The sequence below is a fragment of the Panthera onca genome, chromosome E1 (assembly GCF_046562875.1).
Source record: "Panthera onca isolate mPanOnc1 chromosome E1, mPanOnc1 haplotype 2, whole genome shotgun sequence".
NCBI classification, from domain to species: domain Eukaryota; kingdom Metazoa; phylum Chordata; class Mammalia; order Carnivora; family Felidae; genus Panthera; species Panthera onca.
In genome coordinates this window covers 58,852,260-58,865,181 of record NC_138352.1, presented here as the reverse complement: position 1 = coordinate 58,865,181, position 12,922 = coordinate 58,852,260, and the positions used below count along the sequence as shown (strand labels likewise).

The window sequence follows — 12,922 nt, the reverse complement described above, 5'->3', positions numbered from 1 at the left end:
ATTCTACACCCCACCCCCCCCCGCCCCCCACCCCCCCCACCCCCCCCTGCCCCCCACCCCCCCCCACCCCCCCCCACCCCCCGTCCCCTCCCCAGGGATCCAGACTCAGGGTCACGTTCAGGTTCCTCTAAGGTTCCTGTCCAGTCCTCTCCTTCCTGCCTTTCAGAAGCCCACCTGCACCCTGTGGTTTCCTACCTCCACGCCCCCCCCCCCCCCGCCCCAATCCATAGGCAATTAACCCTTTCCAGACAAGGAAGGAGCCAAACTTTTCTCCATCCTACTTCCAAAGCTGGGATGCATGTCTGGGTGGGGATCTGGGAAAGGCAACCGTCCCTGCCAGCCCTGAACTCACCTCTCGTGGACATAGCAGCCTCTGTGTGTGTGTGTGTGTGGGGGGGGTGCAGGTGGGAGTCCCCAGACACCAAATATAGACTCTAAGCTGGATGAACCCGAAAATTTAACAGGCCCACTGGTTCTCAAACTCAAGTATTAGAATCACCAGACACTTGTTAGAAAGGCAGGATTGTGAGCCCAGCCCATAGTAGGTCCCCGGAATCATATTTTTAAATTAAATTAAATTAAATTAAAAATTTTATTGGGGGGGCAGAGGGAGAGAGAGAGAGAGAGAGAGAGAGAGAGAGACAATCCCAAGCAGGCTCCATGCTCAACGCCCCCACCACCCTGGGATCATGACCTGAGCTGAAATCAAGAGTCAGATGCTTAACCGCCTGAGCCACCCAGGCACCCCCAGGGAATCACATGTTTAACCAGCCTCCTGAAGGACTGCGGTGCAGGTGGTTTATAGGCACATTTCGAAAATCAGAACCCCGTCTGTCCCCAGCAAGATTTCTTTCTCACTCATGCAGGAGACAGTGGTGCTGAGTCAGGAAGGAAGAGAGAAGATGGTGAGGTCTGGGGGGGGGTGGCTGTTGTTGGGTGCCCAGGCCCAGGGGATTTCTTGCAACAGATACAAAGTCAGACCAGATCTCCGGAGCTGGGCCCGGCTCTGGCGAGCTCCACGGGCTGTAAGTTCCTCGGCTGCACGACTAGGCCAGCATGTGAACATACTGGGCAGGTCCCAGGCTCCCGCTGGGACTGTGAGACCCCCACTGCAGGCTCCGGGGCTGACAAAAGCTTCCAGTCGGGCTGGGGCACGAAGGAGGAGAGCCTGGAAAGGGTCAGGGGACAGCCCCAGAGCCTGGCAGGTGAACTCTGAAAACTGTAGCAGGAAACTTATCCGGGTTAGCACATAGCCAGCCATTCAGATCCCCCCTAAGCATTTTCGCCGCTACACTGAGATGAACTTGGAGAAGCCGAGCTCCTCCCCAGACATGTGGAGGGGAGGCCCTGGGATCATGTCCCCCTCTTGGTCCTGGAAATAGACTTCTTCTTCCTCTGAAGTCTGTAAAGACAACGGTCAGGCAATGAAAAGCAGAGTCCAGCTGGGGCGGGGGGGTGGCCCAGGTGCCTGCGGGGTCGACCCTAGCCTTTTCCACAGTTCTGGGCCTCTATCTAAGGGGCAGAGACTGACAAGTTCTCCCCAGACCTCTCAGGCTTTGATTCATGCCCCTCACCTCCTCCCAAACATCCACCCCTTGGGAGAGCATCTTCATAGCCTCTGGCAGCCCAGAGCTCTTGCAACTGTGACTACCAACAATCTATTCAAGAACTTTCTGGATAGGGGGGAAAAGAGGATGTAAGGTCAAGAGTCCTGAGTTCTGAATGAAAAGTCCTGAGTTATGATGGGGTAGGTGGGTGGATGCAGGGGGCAGTGTTCAGGGAGCGGATGCCGAAGAAAGCGTCCCCCCTCCACCCACCAATTTCCCCGCATTGTCAGAGAGGAGCCCGACTGGGTGGCTCCAGACCCCCAGTGCCCTCTGTTCACACCTGGCTGAGGCCCCGGATTTCTGTGCAGGGGTTGACGGAGGGCTCTGGGCTGGCTCGAGGCCCAAGGGGCCCTGCAAGGTTGATCACGGCGTAGTCCAGCGACTGAAACAGAGACTCAGAACAGTCAATTCTTGGCAGGGGTGATGTTCCCCCACCACAGCGAGAGGAGGGAAACAAGGGGGGGGGGTGGAGAACACAGGCGTAGAGTCAGAGTCCTTCCGTCCTGTTTCCTACATCTCAGAGTGACCTTGGGCAAGCCTCCTAACCTCTCTGAGGCTCAGTTTCCTCAGCTGTAAAATGGGGATAAGAATTTTTCTTCCCTCGGGGTTGTAATGACTATTCATGGTAGTGTTTTACAGCTCAACACCTGGGAACTCCTGGAACGATTTTGTTTTTATTATTGTTATTTTTATCCTCGAGGCAGAAAGAATGTACAGGCTCAAGGTCCTCCGCAGGCCCTGGTGGGGGCGGGGGGGCGGGGGAGCAAATGTCAATACCTCAAAGGTTCACCGATTAAGAAACCGCAAAGGAAAACTTCTTTACAAATCGTTAAGTCTGAGCACCCCCTCCTTGATCAGATAAGGAAACCAAGGCCGAGTGAGTAGGAGTCATCCTGTGACCAGGCCTGGCGGTCCCCACAGGTCCCCAGGTCAGGAATGCTAGCCCCTTCCCCATTTCCCCCAGCCAAGTCTCCCAAGGGCATAGCTGCCCTTAGGTGTCCCAGCCAGTAAGTCCCATGGCCCAGTGGGCACTAAAGACAAAGAAAGAAACCCCCGGTTTCTGAGTGTCTCACTTCACTTGTGCCTCACCACAACCCAATGACACTGAGGCTCAGAGAGGTGATGTAACTTGCCAGATGTCACACAGCTGCTGAGTAGCTGAGCTGGGAATTGTACTCACGACCATGTGACCTCAGACCCCAGTTCTTTTCCTATACCACGCTGCCTGCCTGCTGACCTGGCAGGGCGTGACTCACACTTCTTGTTTCCATGTCCCTTGTCTCCTAACTGCCCCCTTCCCCCTGTTGCTATCACCGCCCTAGCGGCAGGGGATGGAGACAGAGGCGGACGTTTGAGCCGTCTCTGGTGACACATCCAGGCTCACAGGACAAGGTGAAAATCAGAGCACAATTTCTCAGGCAGGCTAGGACTGGGGACACGAGGGGACAAGGGAACAGGGGAAGGGGAAGGAGAAGTCACAAATCCTGTCACTCATGGCCCTGGTCTCTCCCGGCCTTGCCTACGGTGAGGACCCGGCATAGCTGGGGCTCGATCAGAGGACTCCCGTTGTCATATCCATTCTCCATTAACCCCATATTTATAGCTTTGTGATTTGGCCCAAACCCAGCCACTGCTGACCGCTGACCACCAGCAGCCACGCCAGTGTCACCTATTCAAGGGTGACTGAATTTGAGGAAAGAGCCTCATGGAGCAGAGACCAAACCACACATGCATGCAGGCAGTAGCCAGGACCACCACCTGACGTCCAGGGCGGGTCCCTCGTTGGTCCCTCTGCCCACGCCATGGGCCACAGGCCCACTCCAGCAAGTGTGGAGACGTTTTCTGTGTGGTTGAACATACAAGCTACATAGGAGAGCCTCCTGGTCCAGGCGCTAGAAAAATAGCAGGGAATCAGGGAAGCCTTGGGAAGTGGGAGTCGAGTCCTGATCGCAGCCCAGCACTGCCCTCTCGGGATGAGAACCTCTTGCAATAGCTCTCTGGGCAGCAGAAATGCTGGTCTGACCCCTCATACTTCCCTCTGAGTTTTACACACCCCTGGGGCTCTCTGGCAGAGCCGGCAGAGCGTCCCCTTCCCTCTTTGACCTGAATGTGGGTGAAGAAAACCCCAAGCCCTTTAAATTCCACCTGCAGACTCTGCCAGAAAAAACTGCAAAGAAGCCAAAAGGGAAATAAACCAAAGAAAACCAAAAGCTCTCAATTGGTCATGATCACAGGTTCTTGCCTCGGACCCTCTCGGGAGACCTTGTCTCATCCTTCCCTCGACAAGGGTCCCCCAGCCACCCACCAGCCTCTCGGCCCCGTGCCCTTTCCTGTCTCCTCCCACTTGAGCAGGAAGAGTCCCATGCAGCCCTTCCCCAGTGTGGGCACAGGGGGCTGGTGCAGGCACTCTGGCCTCCCCAGCAGTTCTCCCTCCTGCCCCGCCCCTCTTCTAGAAGGCAAGGTGCACCCCAGGAGGCATAGCCAGGAGGCGGGGCTCTGGCAGCCCCCCTCCCATCCTTGTCCATGACCTTTCTCTCATTTCTGTCTGCCATCTCTGGCCTTGTCGAGCTTCCTGAGACAATAGCAGCTGCTTCCTAAGCCAAAGCCCAGTACCCCATTCCTGCCCCAGCCCCTCCCGGGGGGGGGGTCGGGCTTGAGTCTTTTGTCCTTGCTGGCGCCAGGAAAGAAGGCAATGGCGGCCCCCCTTTCCTGCCCCCATGTTTAAGAGAATGGAGTGGAGGCATCTCAGTAAACAGCCCAGGGAGGGGTGGGGGGCTGGGTGAGGCAGGTGTGGCTTCTGTGTCCTGAGCCCGTGGCTCTGCAGCCCTCCCAAAGACTCCTCTGGATCCTGCTCTGACAATGTCTGGTTCTAAGAGGGGGAGGGGAAGAGGGCGCTGGGTCCCCGGGAAAGACCCCTGCCTGGTACCCGCTGGGAAGTCAGGGTGAGGAGGGGCACTCTGTGGCTTGCACCTGGTTTTGGGGCTCACTCAGACTCCCCAGAGATGGAATGCAAGCCTTGCCTGGAGGACGGTCATGGACAACCGGGTAGGGAGACGCAGAGGCAGGGCCGGGAATCCTGATGTCCTACCCCACAGGGATCCGAGTTTGGGCCAGCTGCCTTCCTTACCAAGTGTGAGAGGTGGACCTTCTCGTTCCTCTGTGTCTCTGTGGCCAGTTGAGCTGAAAGAGACCAGCAGGAATACCCTGAAGCCTGCACCGGCTCCCACAGAGGTGGACTGACCCCTCTGTACTTTAGAGCAGGGCCTTCCCTACAGGAAGCAGGCAGACAGGCTGTGCAGAGAAGCTCCTTCCAGCTCGGTGCCTCAGCACGGATCCAGCCTTTTGGGATCAGTCCATGGACATCCCCTTGTGTGGGCCGGAAACTGGCTGGGGAAGTAATTCCATGGGCTAAGGTCATTGCTTTTAAACCTCAGTGTGCATACAGGATCCCGGGACATTTTATAAAAATGCCCACTCCCATTCAGCAGGTTGGAGGTGGGGCCTGAGAGTCTTTTTTTTATTTAAAAAAAAAAAAATTTTTTTTTAATGTTTTTATTTATTTTGACACAGAGAGAGACAGAGCACGAGCAGGGGAGGGGCAGAGAGAGAGGGAGACACAGAATCTGAGGCAGGCTCCAAGCTCCGAGCGGTCAGCACAGAGCCCAACGCGGGGCTCAAACTCACAGACTGTGAGATCATGACCTGAGCCGAAGTGGGACGCTCAACCGACTGAGCCACTCAGGCACCTCGGGGCCTGAGAATCTTTTAACAGGCTACCAGGGGATGTCACTGCTGCTAGCTGGAGACCACAATTTGAGAGGCAAGGTGCTAAGAAGTTCTGAGCTCTTGATCAGGAATGCTCCCATTCTGTGTGCTCTCCCTGACTCCTCTGCGGTGACCTGGGGACATGGGCAAAGCCAATATTTCTTCCTGGGGGCCACACAGGAAGAAGTCGGAGGCAGGCCCAGGATCCCCCCCCTCCCCGCCTCCCATGGCCAGGATCCCCCCCATGGCCACCTGCACTAGAACAACATTGCTCATTTGCAAAGGGCTCTGGCACCCTTCTTCCTGGCTCCACCGTTTCCTGGCTGTGCAAACTCGGGGCAAGCTGAGTAACCACCCTGCCTTAGTTTCTTCCCCTGTAAAACGGGGGCACTTGTAGTAAGTTTCTAATGCCACAGTATTGAGAGCATTAAAGGGGATAAAAGCAACAGAAGCGACAGAAGCGACATAAGGCACATAGCAGCTCCTGTGACCGTCATTTCAGCCAACCCTCTTACACTGTGCTGTTCATCAAAGGAGCCACGAGCCGCGACGGCCGCAATCATGCAGGCATGACTACTCTGAATTATTCCGGGTTTTGAAGACTCCATATGAAAAAAAATGTAGAATGTGGAATATGTATCACTAAGCTTTTTATACTGATTCCACGTTGAAAGGGTAACGTTTTGGAAATATCACGTTTATGAAGTATATGATTAAAATGAACAGCTCCGCTTTCTTTTTACTTTTTTTCATGTTAACGATTCGAGAAGTTGAGACTTCATGTGTGGCTTGTATTCTGTTTCTGCTGTATTCTCTGTCTGTGATCTGAAAAAGCTGTGGCTCAGGGAAGTTAGGTGACTTCCCCAAGGTCACACAGATTAAAAAGTAGCAGAGCTGGGATTTCAAGCCACGCCTTGACGGGAGCTGAGCACGTCTCAAGACCCCGAGGCAGGGTCCATCCTGGTCAAGTGCTTAGTCTCCTGGCCCTCCTTCGCCCCGCCCCGCCCCCACAGCAGTCACACAGGGAGCTAGATCTGCGGAGGCTGGACGTGGCTTTGCTGGGATCGGTAGGGACAGAAGTGACTGATGAGTTCGGACAGATGGGAGCAAGCCAAGAGCTCCCATTCTCCCATTCCCACATCTGAATTGCTTTTTCCTAATGTTGACTGACCTGGGGCTCCCTCTGAAGGGAAGGGCGGGGCTCCTGATGTCCAAATCTCAGAGGGAAACACTGACCCATAAGGTGTCCCTGCAATGGTGGGGGGACTGCAGGTCTCAGTGAGGTCCTTGGCCTCCCATCCTCTCCTCCCTACTTTTGCTCACCTTCCTTCCTCCAGCGGAGAAGATAGCTGCCGAGGGCAGCCAGGCCCGCAGCCAGAAGAAGGGACAGCAGCACCAGGACCGGGGCCAAGATGCGGACCATTGGGATGGAGACCCTGCGGGTGAGGCGGGAGGAGCCCAGCAGCTGTCACCAGACGTCAGTGGCATGCCTTGCACCGTGGCATTCTTAGTCTGCTTCCCAGCCATGTCCTTTGACTTTCCCGAGGAGATCAGAGGGCACCAGGGACCGCAGCGTCTGGTCCCAGTGGAAAGTACCCCTGCCCCCCACTACCAACCCCAGGAAACACTTTCAGCTAGGTCTGGACTTGGCAACAGTCAGGCAGGAAGCCTCAGTCAGTAACTGAACGCAATGATATATAACCCCCAAGAACCAATCCTTCAGGCTGGGACTCCATTTGGGTAAGAAAAAAAACCAATTTTGGGGGGTAGGGTTCCATATTTTCATGCTTGGCCCAGGGCCCAGTGCAAAGTATGCAGGCAAAACTGGGGTGGCTGCCTCTTAGGCTGAGGCAGGGAGAGAGGTGGGGACTGGGGCCACGGTGGACCCTTCACCTGGCGGGGGGTGGGTCTGTGTGTCCACAGCACCAGGGCTGCTGGCTCGGCAGTGTAGGTCGTTCACTGCTCAAGGGCCCTGCTGAGGGGGCTGGGGGCTGCGTCTGCCCTCCGCACTGTGACAGGAGGCTGTGTTGGCCTAGGGGAAGTGCTAGGATCTCACTTGCTCAAAGACACCTTATGCTTTGAGGATGGCCTGAAAGGTGACCTTGGTCGCCTGGGGCTCACCTGGACAGGGAGGTCCTGCTGGGGGCCGGACGAGTGTCCTCCGTCGAGGTGGGCTCCGGCTGTGTGGATGGGCGGAGGGTCCCTGCATGAGGAGAGGTTGCTTCGTGAGGAGAGGTGCCTGCATATGGAGAGGTTCCTGCGTACGGGGTGGTTCCTGTGGGCCTGGACGGGGTGGTTCCTGTGGGCCCGGACGGAGTGGTCCCTGGGAATGGAGAGGCCTCGGCCCCTGTCTTCCCCTGCATGGCTGTGGTGACTGTTTGGTGGAGACCAGGAGAAGCTACAAGTCCAAAAGCAATGCCTCAGCACCTCCTCTGATCCTCGAATCCCAGCGTTTCCCAGACCTCTGACCCTCGATCCCTGGACGCAGGACCAACTTCTCAGAACAATCCCAGCTAAAGGACACCCCGGGTGTCCTTGACGAAGCCATCTGAGCAAGCAGGCCTCATCTCAGGCACACCCCACACCCGTGTGTGGTTTTCAGCCCCTTTTGGTGCCTGTGTGATCACACCCTGCCTCTACCTCTGTGACCTATCCAATGACCACTCAGTACACAGGCGCCCTCCCGCCCTCCCCCTATGGTCCTGGCCAGTTATCACCTCTGCCCTCACCTCATGTCACCATCACAGGCCCACCCTCACCACCTATGCCTCTGCAGGCCTTGACCTCCCTCAGCAGCCACGGGGTCCACAGGGCAGGGCGACAGGGACAGGTCCAGGGGTCAGGCTGTACTGCTTCTCGCCTGAACTAACCCCGCTGAGTCCCTGATTCCTCCACGGACAGTACAGCTCCCAGGCTCTGGGGGCCCATAAAGGGCAGTGCCTGGCACCAGGTCAGCCACTCCCGGGGTGTTTCTTTAGAGAGGAATGGAGGAGAGACAGAAAAACCATTCACTCACTCAATTCTGGGAGCGGAGTTTGCCAAGCTTTTGCCTGGGGCTGGAGGCTCCTGGTAGCAAGAGGCTGGAAGGAGGGAGTGGGGGAGGGAGGGCAGCAGGGACCTAGGGAAAGGGAGAGGCTGGTCTCAGGGGAGGCCAGGATCACTGCTCCGGGACAGATTTCCTGCCTCGGTTGCAGCCAGTGGCTTTCCCGCCCCCGCCTCGGTTCACAGCCTTCTCAGTCTCCCCTCAGCCCCATGGGTGGTAGATTCTAGCTGATTCTGGCCTCCCACTCAGCTCAGACCCTCGGCTTCCCTTGTCCCCAGCTGCCCACCAGCCTGCCCTTTCCAAGGCACGCTTTGCACCAATACGGGTTTTGTCTCTAGAAATATACCGGATCCCATCACTTCTTGCTTTAGAGCAGTTAATGGCCCCCTCATTGCCGATAAGCGGAAGCTCAAGCTTTGCCACATGCCTTTCAAAGTCTTTGAAACTCAGACCCTGGGGCGCCTGGGTGGCTCAGTCTGTTGATCAGCTGATCGGCTGACTTCGGCTCAGGTCATGACCTCACGGTTTAGGAGTTCAAGCCCCACTGGGGGCTCTCTGTGGTCAGCACAGAGCCCCCTTCGGATCCTCTGTCCCCCTCTCTCTCTGCCCCTCCCCTGCCTGCGCTCTCGCTCAAAAAAATAAATAAGCATTAAAACTCAGATCTCCGCTCGCTATGTTGGCTTTATGTCTTTGCCATCTGGTATACCAGCCACACCACTATTTGCCCTCTGTGCTTAATTAAGGGTGTCCCGCCCGCCTCTATGCCTTGCGTGTCCCCTGCCTCTCCTCTCCATCTTGGCCTAAACCACCTTCTTTCTGTCCTCCCCTCCTCCACCAGGCCTTCCCCAGAAGGAGCAAGTCCCTTCTTCCTGTGTAGCCACAGTACCCTGCGCCCAATTATGTCGCAACACGTAGTTTCCTGGGACTCCCTGCGAGGCTAGGACCCCTCAAGAACAAAATGCCTAGCTTCTGCCAGCACAGTGGGCAGAAACGTGGTGTGGCCGATCCCCCGGCAGCTGCCGAGCTCCCTGACTCCCCAGTGCCCCTCCGTCACCTCTGTGCTGGAAAGCCATCCCGGACTCACTCACTCCCTTTCCCCACCATTCTCTATTCTAACACAAGGTCAAGCTTTCTCCGATCTTCTGCAAATAGAGAGTATTTATCTCTTCCCTTCAATATTTATACTTCTTTATCTTGTCGCATTTCATTGCCTCGAGCCTCCAGGCAATGGTGAACAAAAGAAATGAGAGCGGGTTCTTGTCTTGTTCTGACCTTTCTAGAAATTCTAATCTTTTACCGTACTCGGTGGTGCGCTGGAGACAGCTCACACTGACCCGGGAGAGCGGACTGTCCACCTTTTCAGGAATTTTGTGAGCTGGTTGTTAAACTATTGGTGGCTGGAAATTGGCAAGGGCAGGGGCATTTAAACCACAGAAACTGGCAAACATTGCAAATCAGAGCTTCTGCAGCCGGTTGTCATTCACCAGCATGCCACGGCCATCAATCTTCTTTATGTTCTATATCCCAAATGTTATCAGAGAAAGGTTAACAACGTCTGACACAGGGTAACATAATAATGCATACATCATACACAAATGAATATTTACAAGTGAGGTAAAAATTGAAAATAGAGAGCCCAAATACAGATAAAATTGACCACCACTAGGTAAGAATGAGGTCTGAATACCGATGAAAATCAGAAGAAATCAGAGAATCTTGTAAATCATGGAGAACAGGTTCAGTGTGGTTTTGGTGCTGCTGTTATTATTTCGTGAGCGCATTTCTATTTCCTTGAATGAAAATAAAGACCCATGGATGTCGGGGATCTGGCAGTGGGGATGGGGCCGGGGATGGGATGGGGCTCAGCTATGGGGCCAGGACAGGGCAAGAGGAGACACCAAAGCCAGCAAAAATCTGGATTGGAATCCTGGTTCCACCACTCCCTGCCATGAGACCTTGGGCAAATCATTCCATCTCTGCAGTCTCAGCCTCCCGATCTGTCAAACAAGATGCAAAGACCTGCCTCACCCTCACTGGCTAGTGGACGGGGGCTGCCCACCTCCCTGGGTCCTCTCTGACTTCTTTCTTCTCAGCTCTGCAGAGCCAGGTAGGATTCTGGGCATCCAGAGAAATGCTCAGTCCCCAGCCAGAGCCCCATGACTCCAGCCTCAGTCCCCTAGTGTCCCTGAGCTCAACGAGCTCCTCCGAGGCTGGTTCCCAGGCCCTCCTCACACTTGACTTTGGGACTTCAAGATCTGGGGAAGAGAAGCAAGAAGGAAGAGCTGGGGCCACAAGCCAGGCGAGGCCCGTGTGGCCATGGCTTGGCAGTGCGGTGGAGTGGGTCTGGGATGCACGATGGTGGGTCCTGCCTGCAGAATCCTCAGGAATATCTCTGACTCCGAGGAGGGAGGCTTTTTTATTCTGTGGGATGTTCACCTTGTTCCCCAGCCCCCTCCCCACCCCAGCCCATCGCAATCTTTCTCCCACATCTGGGCAAAAAGGAAAGGCACCGAGCACAGAGTTTGACAGATCTGCGAGATGTGACCTTGTGAAACAGCCACTGAGGCTCACGCCACCCTGGTGTCACCTCACCGAGTCCCTGAGACCCGCCCTTCCCCACCCCCACCCCAGCCCGCGCCCCACCCTGATGAGGTTATGCGAGCACTCCACCCTTTGGTGATGGGGAACCGGGTCCAGCACCGATCAGCTGCCCGCCTGTCCCTCTTCCCCTCCATATCACCCATGCCCCATCCGGGGAAGGAGAGACATTTGTTACCTGGAAAGACAAGCAGAGAGACCAGGAAAGATTCATCTCGGCCCAGTTTTGAGACCCCACAGAAGTACTTCCCGGCATCCTGCAGGGTGAGTTTCCTCAGGGTCACTTTGAGTGTGAGCTCCTGGGGGTTGTCTTGGAGGGACACCCTGCCCTCCGTCCTCTCCTGGCCGTCGTCCCCCGCGTAGACGGTGCTGGAGCAGCGGGAGATAAAGAACCCACTCTCCTTGCACCAGTATTTCTTGTGCTTCCTCAGCTCCTCCCTGTAGGTGCACTGCAGGGACACGGTGTCACCTTCAAATCCGCTGATCTCCTTGGGGCCCACCAGGGCTCCACAACCTGCAACCAGAGCAGGGATGGAGGTCGGAATCCCTTGGATGCAAGTACCAGGGTCAAGACCACAAGACGCCTCCTCTCTCACTCCCTCCTGCGGCTGCCCTCTAAGAGCTGGTAGTCCCTTCCCCGCCAAGGGATATTAGGACAGGGCTGTTGCTGGTCCCCTAAACTGGGGGTACTGAAGGATGGTGATGGGGGAAGTTCTAGATTCACACAGCCCAGAGTCTGAATCCCGGCACTGCCATTTAGTAGCTGTGCGACCTTGGGGGAAGTTGCTTGACCTCCCTGGCCATCTGGGTTTTCTCATCTATAGGTGATGATGATGATACCGTCCTATTTCATTGAAATTAAGACGCTGTCGCATAGAAGAGACACCATAATTTTATATACCACTAAGAAAAAGCATCGTCACTCGAACAATTGTCACCGGGGACAAGATGCGTCCTGATACTTGATGTTAAAAAGTTAAAAAAAAAAAAAAAATAAGACGGCCATGAAGTGATGAGACCGGATACTTCTTTATGTCTCACCAGCGGAGGCTCTAGACATGTTTGCAGAGTTTACCATGGCAACCACATAGGGGGCATCCGGTCTCCCTCCAGGCTGAGTGTGGAGTAGGAAAAGAAAGATGAGAGAGGTAAAACCTCCCTTATGGCCACCTGACCAGGGAGGGTTTGGAACGGATAGGGCAGGGAGAAAACCCGGCTCTAAGAAACAGCACCCCCCCCCCGGTCCCCCCCAAACCTCTGCGGGCTGAGGGCTAGTGCGGTGGACTGAACCTGGAAGGATCGGGCGGCTAGGCTGGGTCCCAAAAAGGGACGGTGGGATCAAGAGGTCCTCTCCCTGCCAGCTGGGGCCTGAGCCCCGCATCCCTCCACCATACTCCCTCCCCGCCCCCCTCCCCTCACCTGGGAACAAGAGGCAGCCCCACAGCAGGACCAGGACGAGGGGCCACATGGTGGGCCCTAGACGTGCAGGAGCACACGCGGGAACTGGGAGCTCCTCTCCGGGCCACGCGGGGCTTTAACTTCCTCCAGAGGCACGAGATCAGGACACGGAAGGGGGGGAGGGGCCGTGTCGGTCACCCCCTCCGCGCCCAGGGGGAGGCGCCTCTGCCATTCCCTTTACTGACCCTCGGTGCAGCGCCAGCCCCGCGGGTTACCGTCCCCCTCCCTCCCCAGCCCCGCCCCCCGTGGCGCTTCACCCAAATCCGTGCCCCTGGTGGGGGGAGAGGGGGAGGGGTCTTAACCATGCCCGCCGCCGTGCACCCCAGAAGGTCTGAGTGTAGCGTTCGGGGAGTCCAAGAATTTGGATGGGAAAAACTTGCACATTGACTTTTACTAACCTTTAAGGGATTTCTCTTTTCCTTCTAGGGTGAGTGTTAGCAGTGCCTGTGAC

General features: G+C 56.0%; 1 protein-coding gene across 8 annotated transcripts; it reads right to left on the bottom strand.

The window, feature by feature from the left end:
- Nucleotides 1-573: 573 nt before the first annotated feature.
- Nucleotides 574-12,666, bottom strand: CD300LG (CD300 molecule like family member g). Of its 8 annotated transcripts, none has more exons than XM_060629599.3 (8): nucleotides 12,433-12,586; nucleotides 11,192-11,527; nucleotides 8,389-8,490; nucleotides 7,494-7,770; nucleotides 6,696-6,808; nucleotides 4,696-4,787; nucleotides 1,888-1,989; nucleotides 1,180-1,402 (listed from the first exon to the last, which is right to left on the bottom strand). In XM_060629599.3, exons 1-8 carry the CDS (start codon nucleotides 12,479-12,481, stop codon nucleotides 1,289-1,291), a joined length of 1,185 nt encoding a protein of 394 aa, XP_060485582.2. In that variant the 5' UTR covers nucleotides 12,482-12,586; the 3' UTR covers nucleotides 1,180-1,288. The 8 variants fall into 8 exon arrangements, with proteins under 8 accessions (XP_060485583.3, XP_060485585.3, XP_060485588.3 ...); XM_060629601.3 differs by having other exon boundaries at nucleotides 4,735-4,787; nucleotides 12,433-12,578; XM_060629604.3 differs by having other exon boundaries at nucleotides 7,494-7,575; nucleotides 12,433-12,576.
- Between the last annotated feature and the right edge of the window lie 256 nt (nucleotides 12,667-12,922).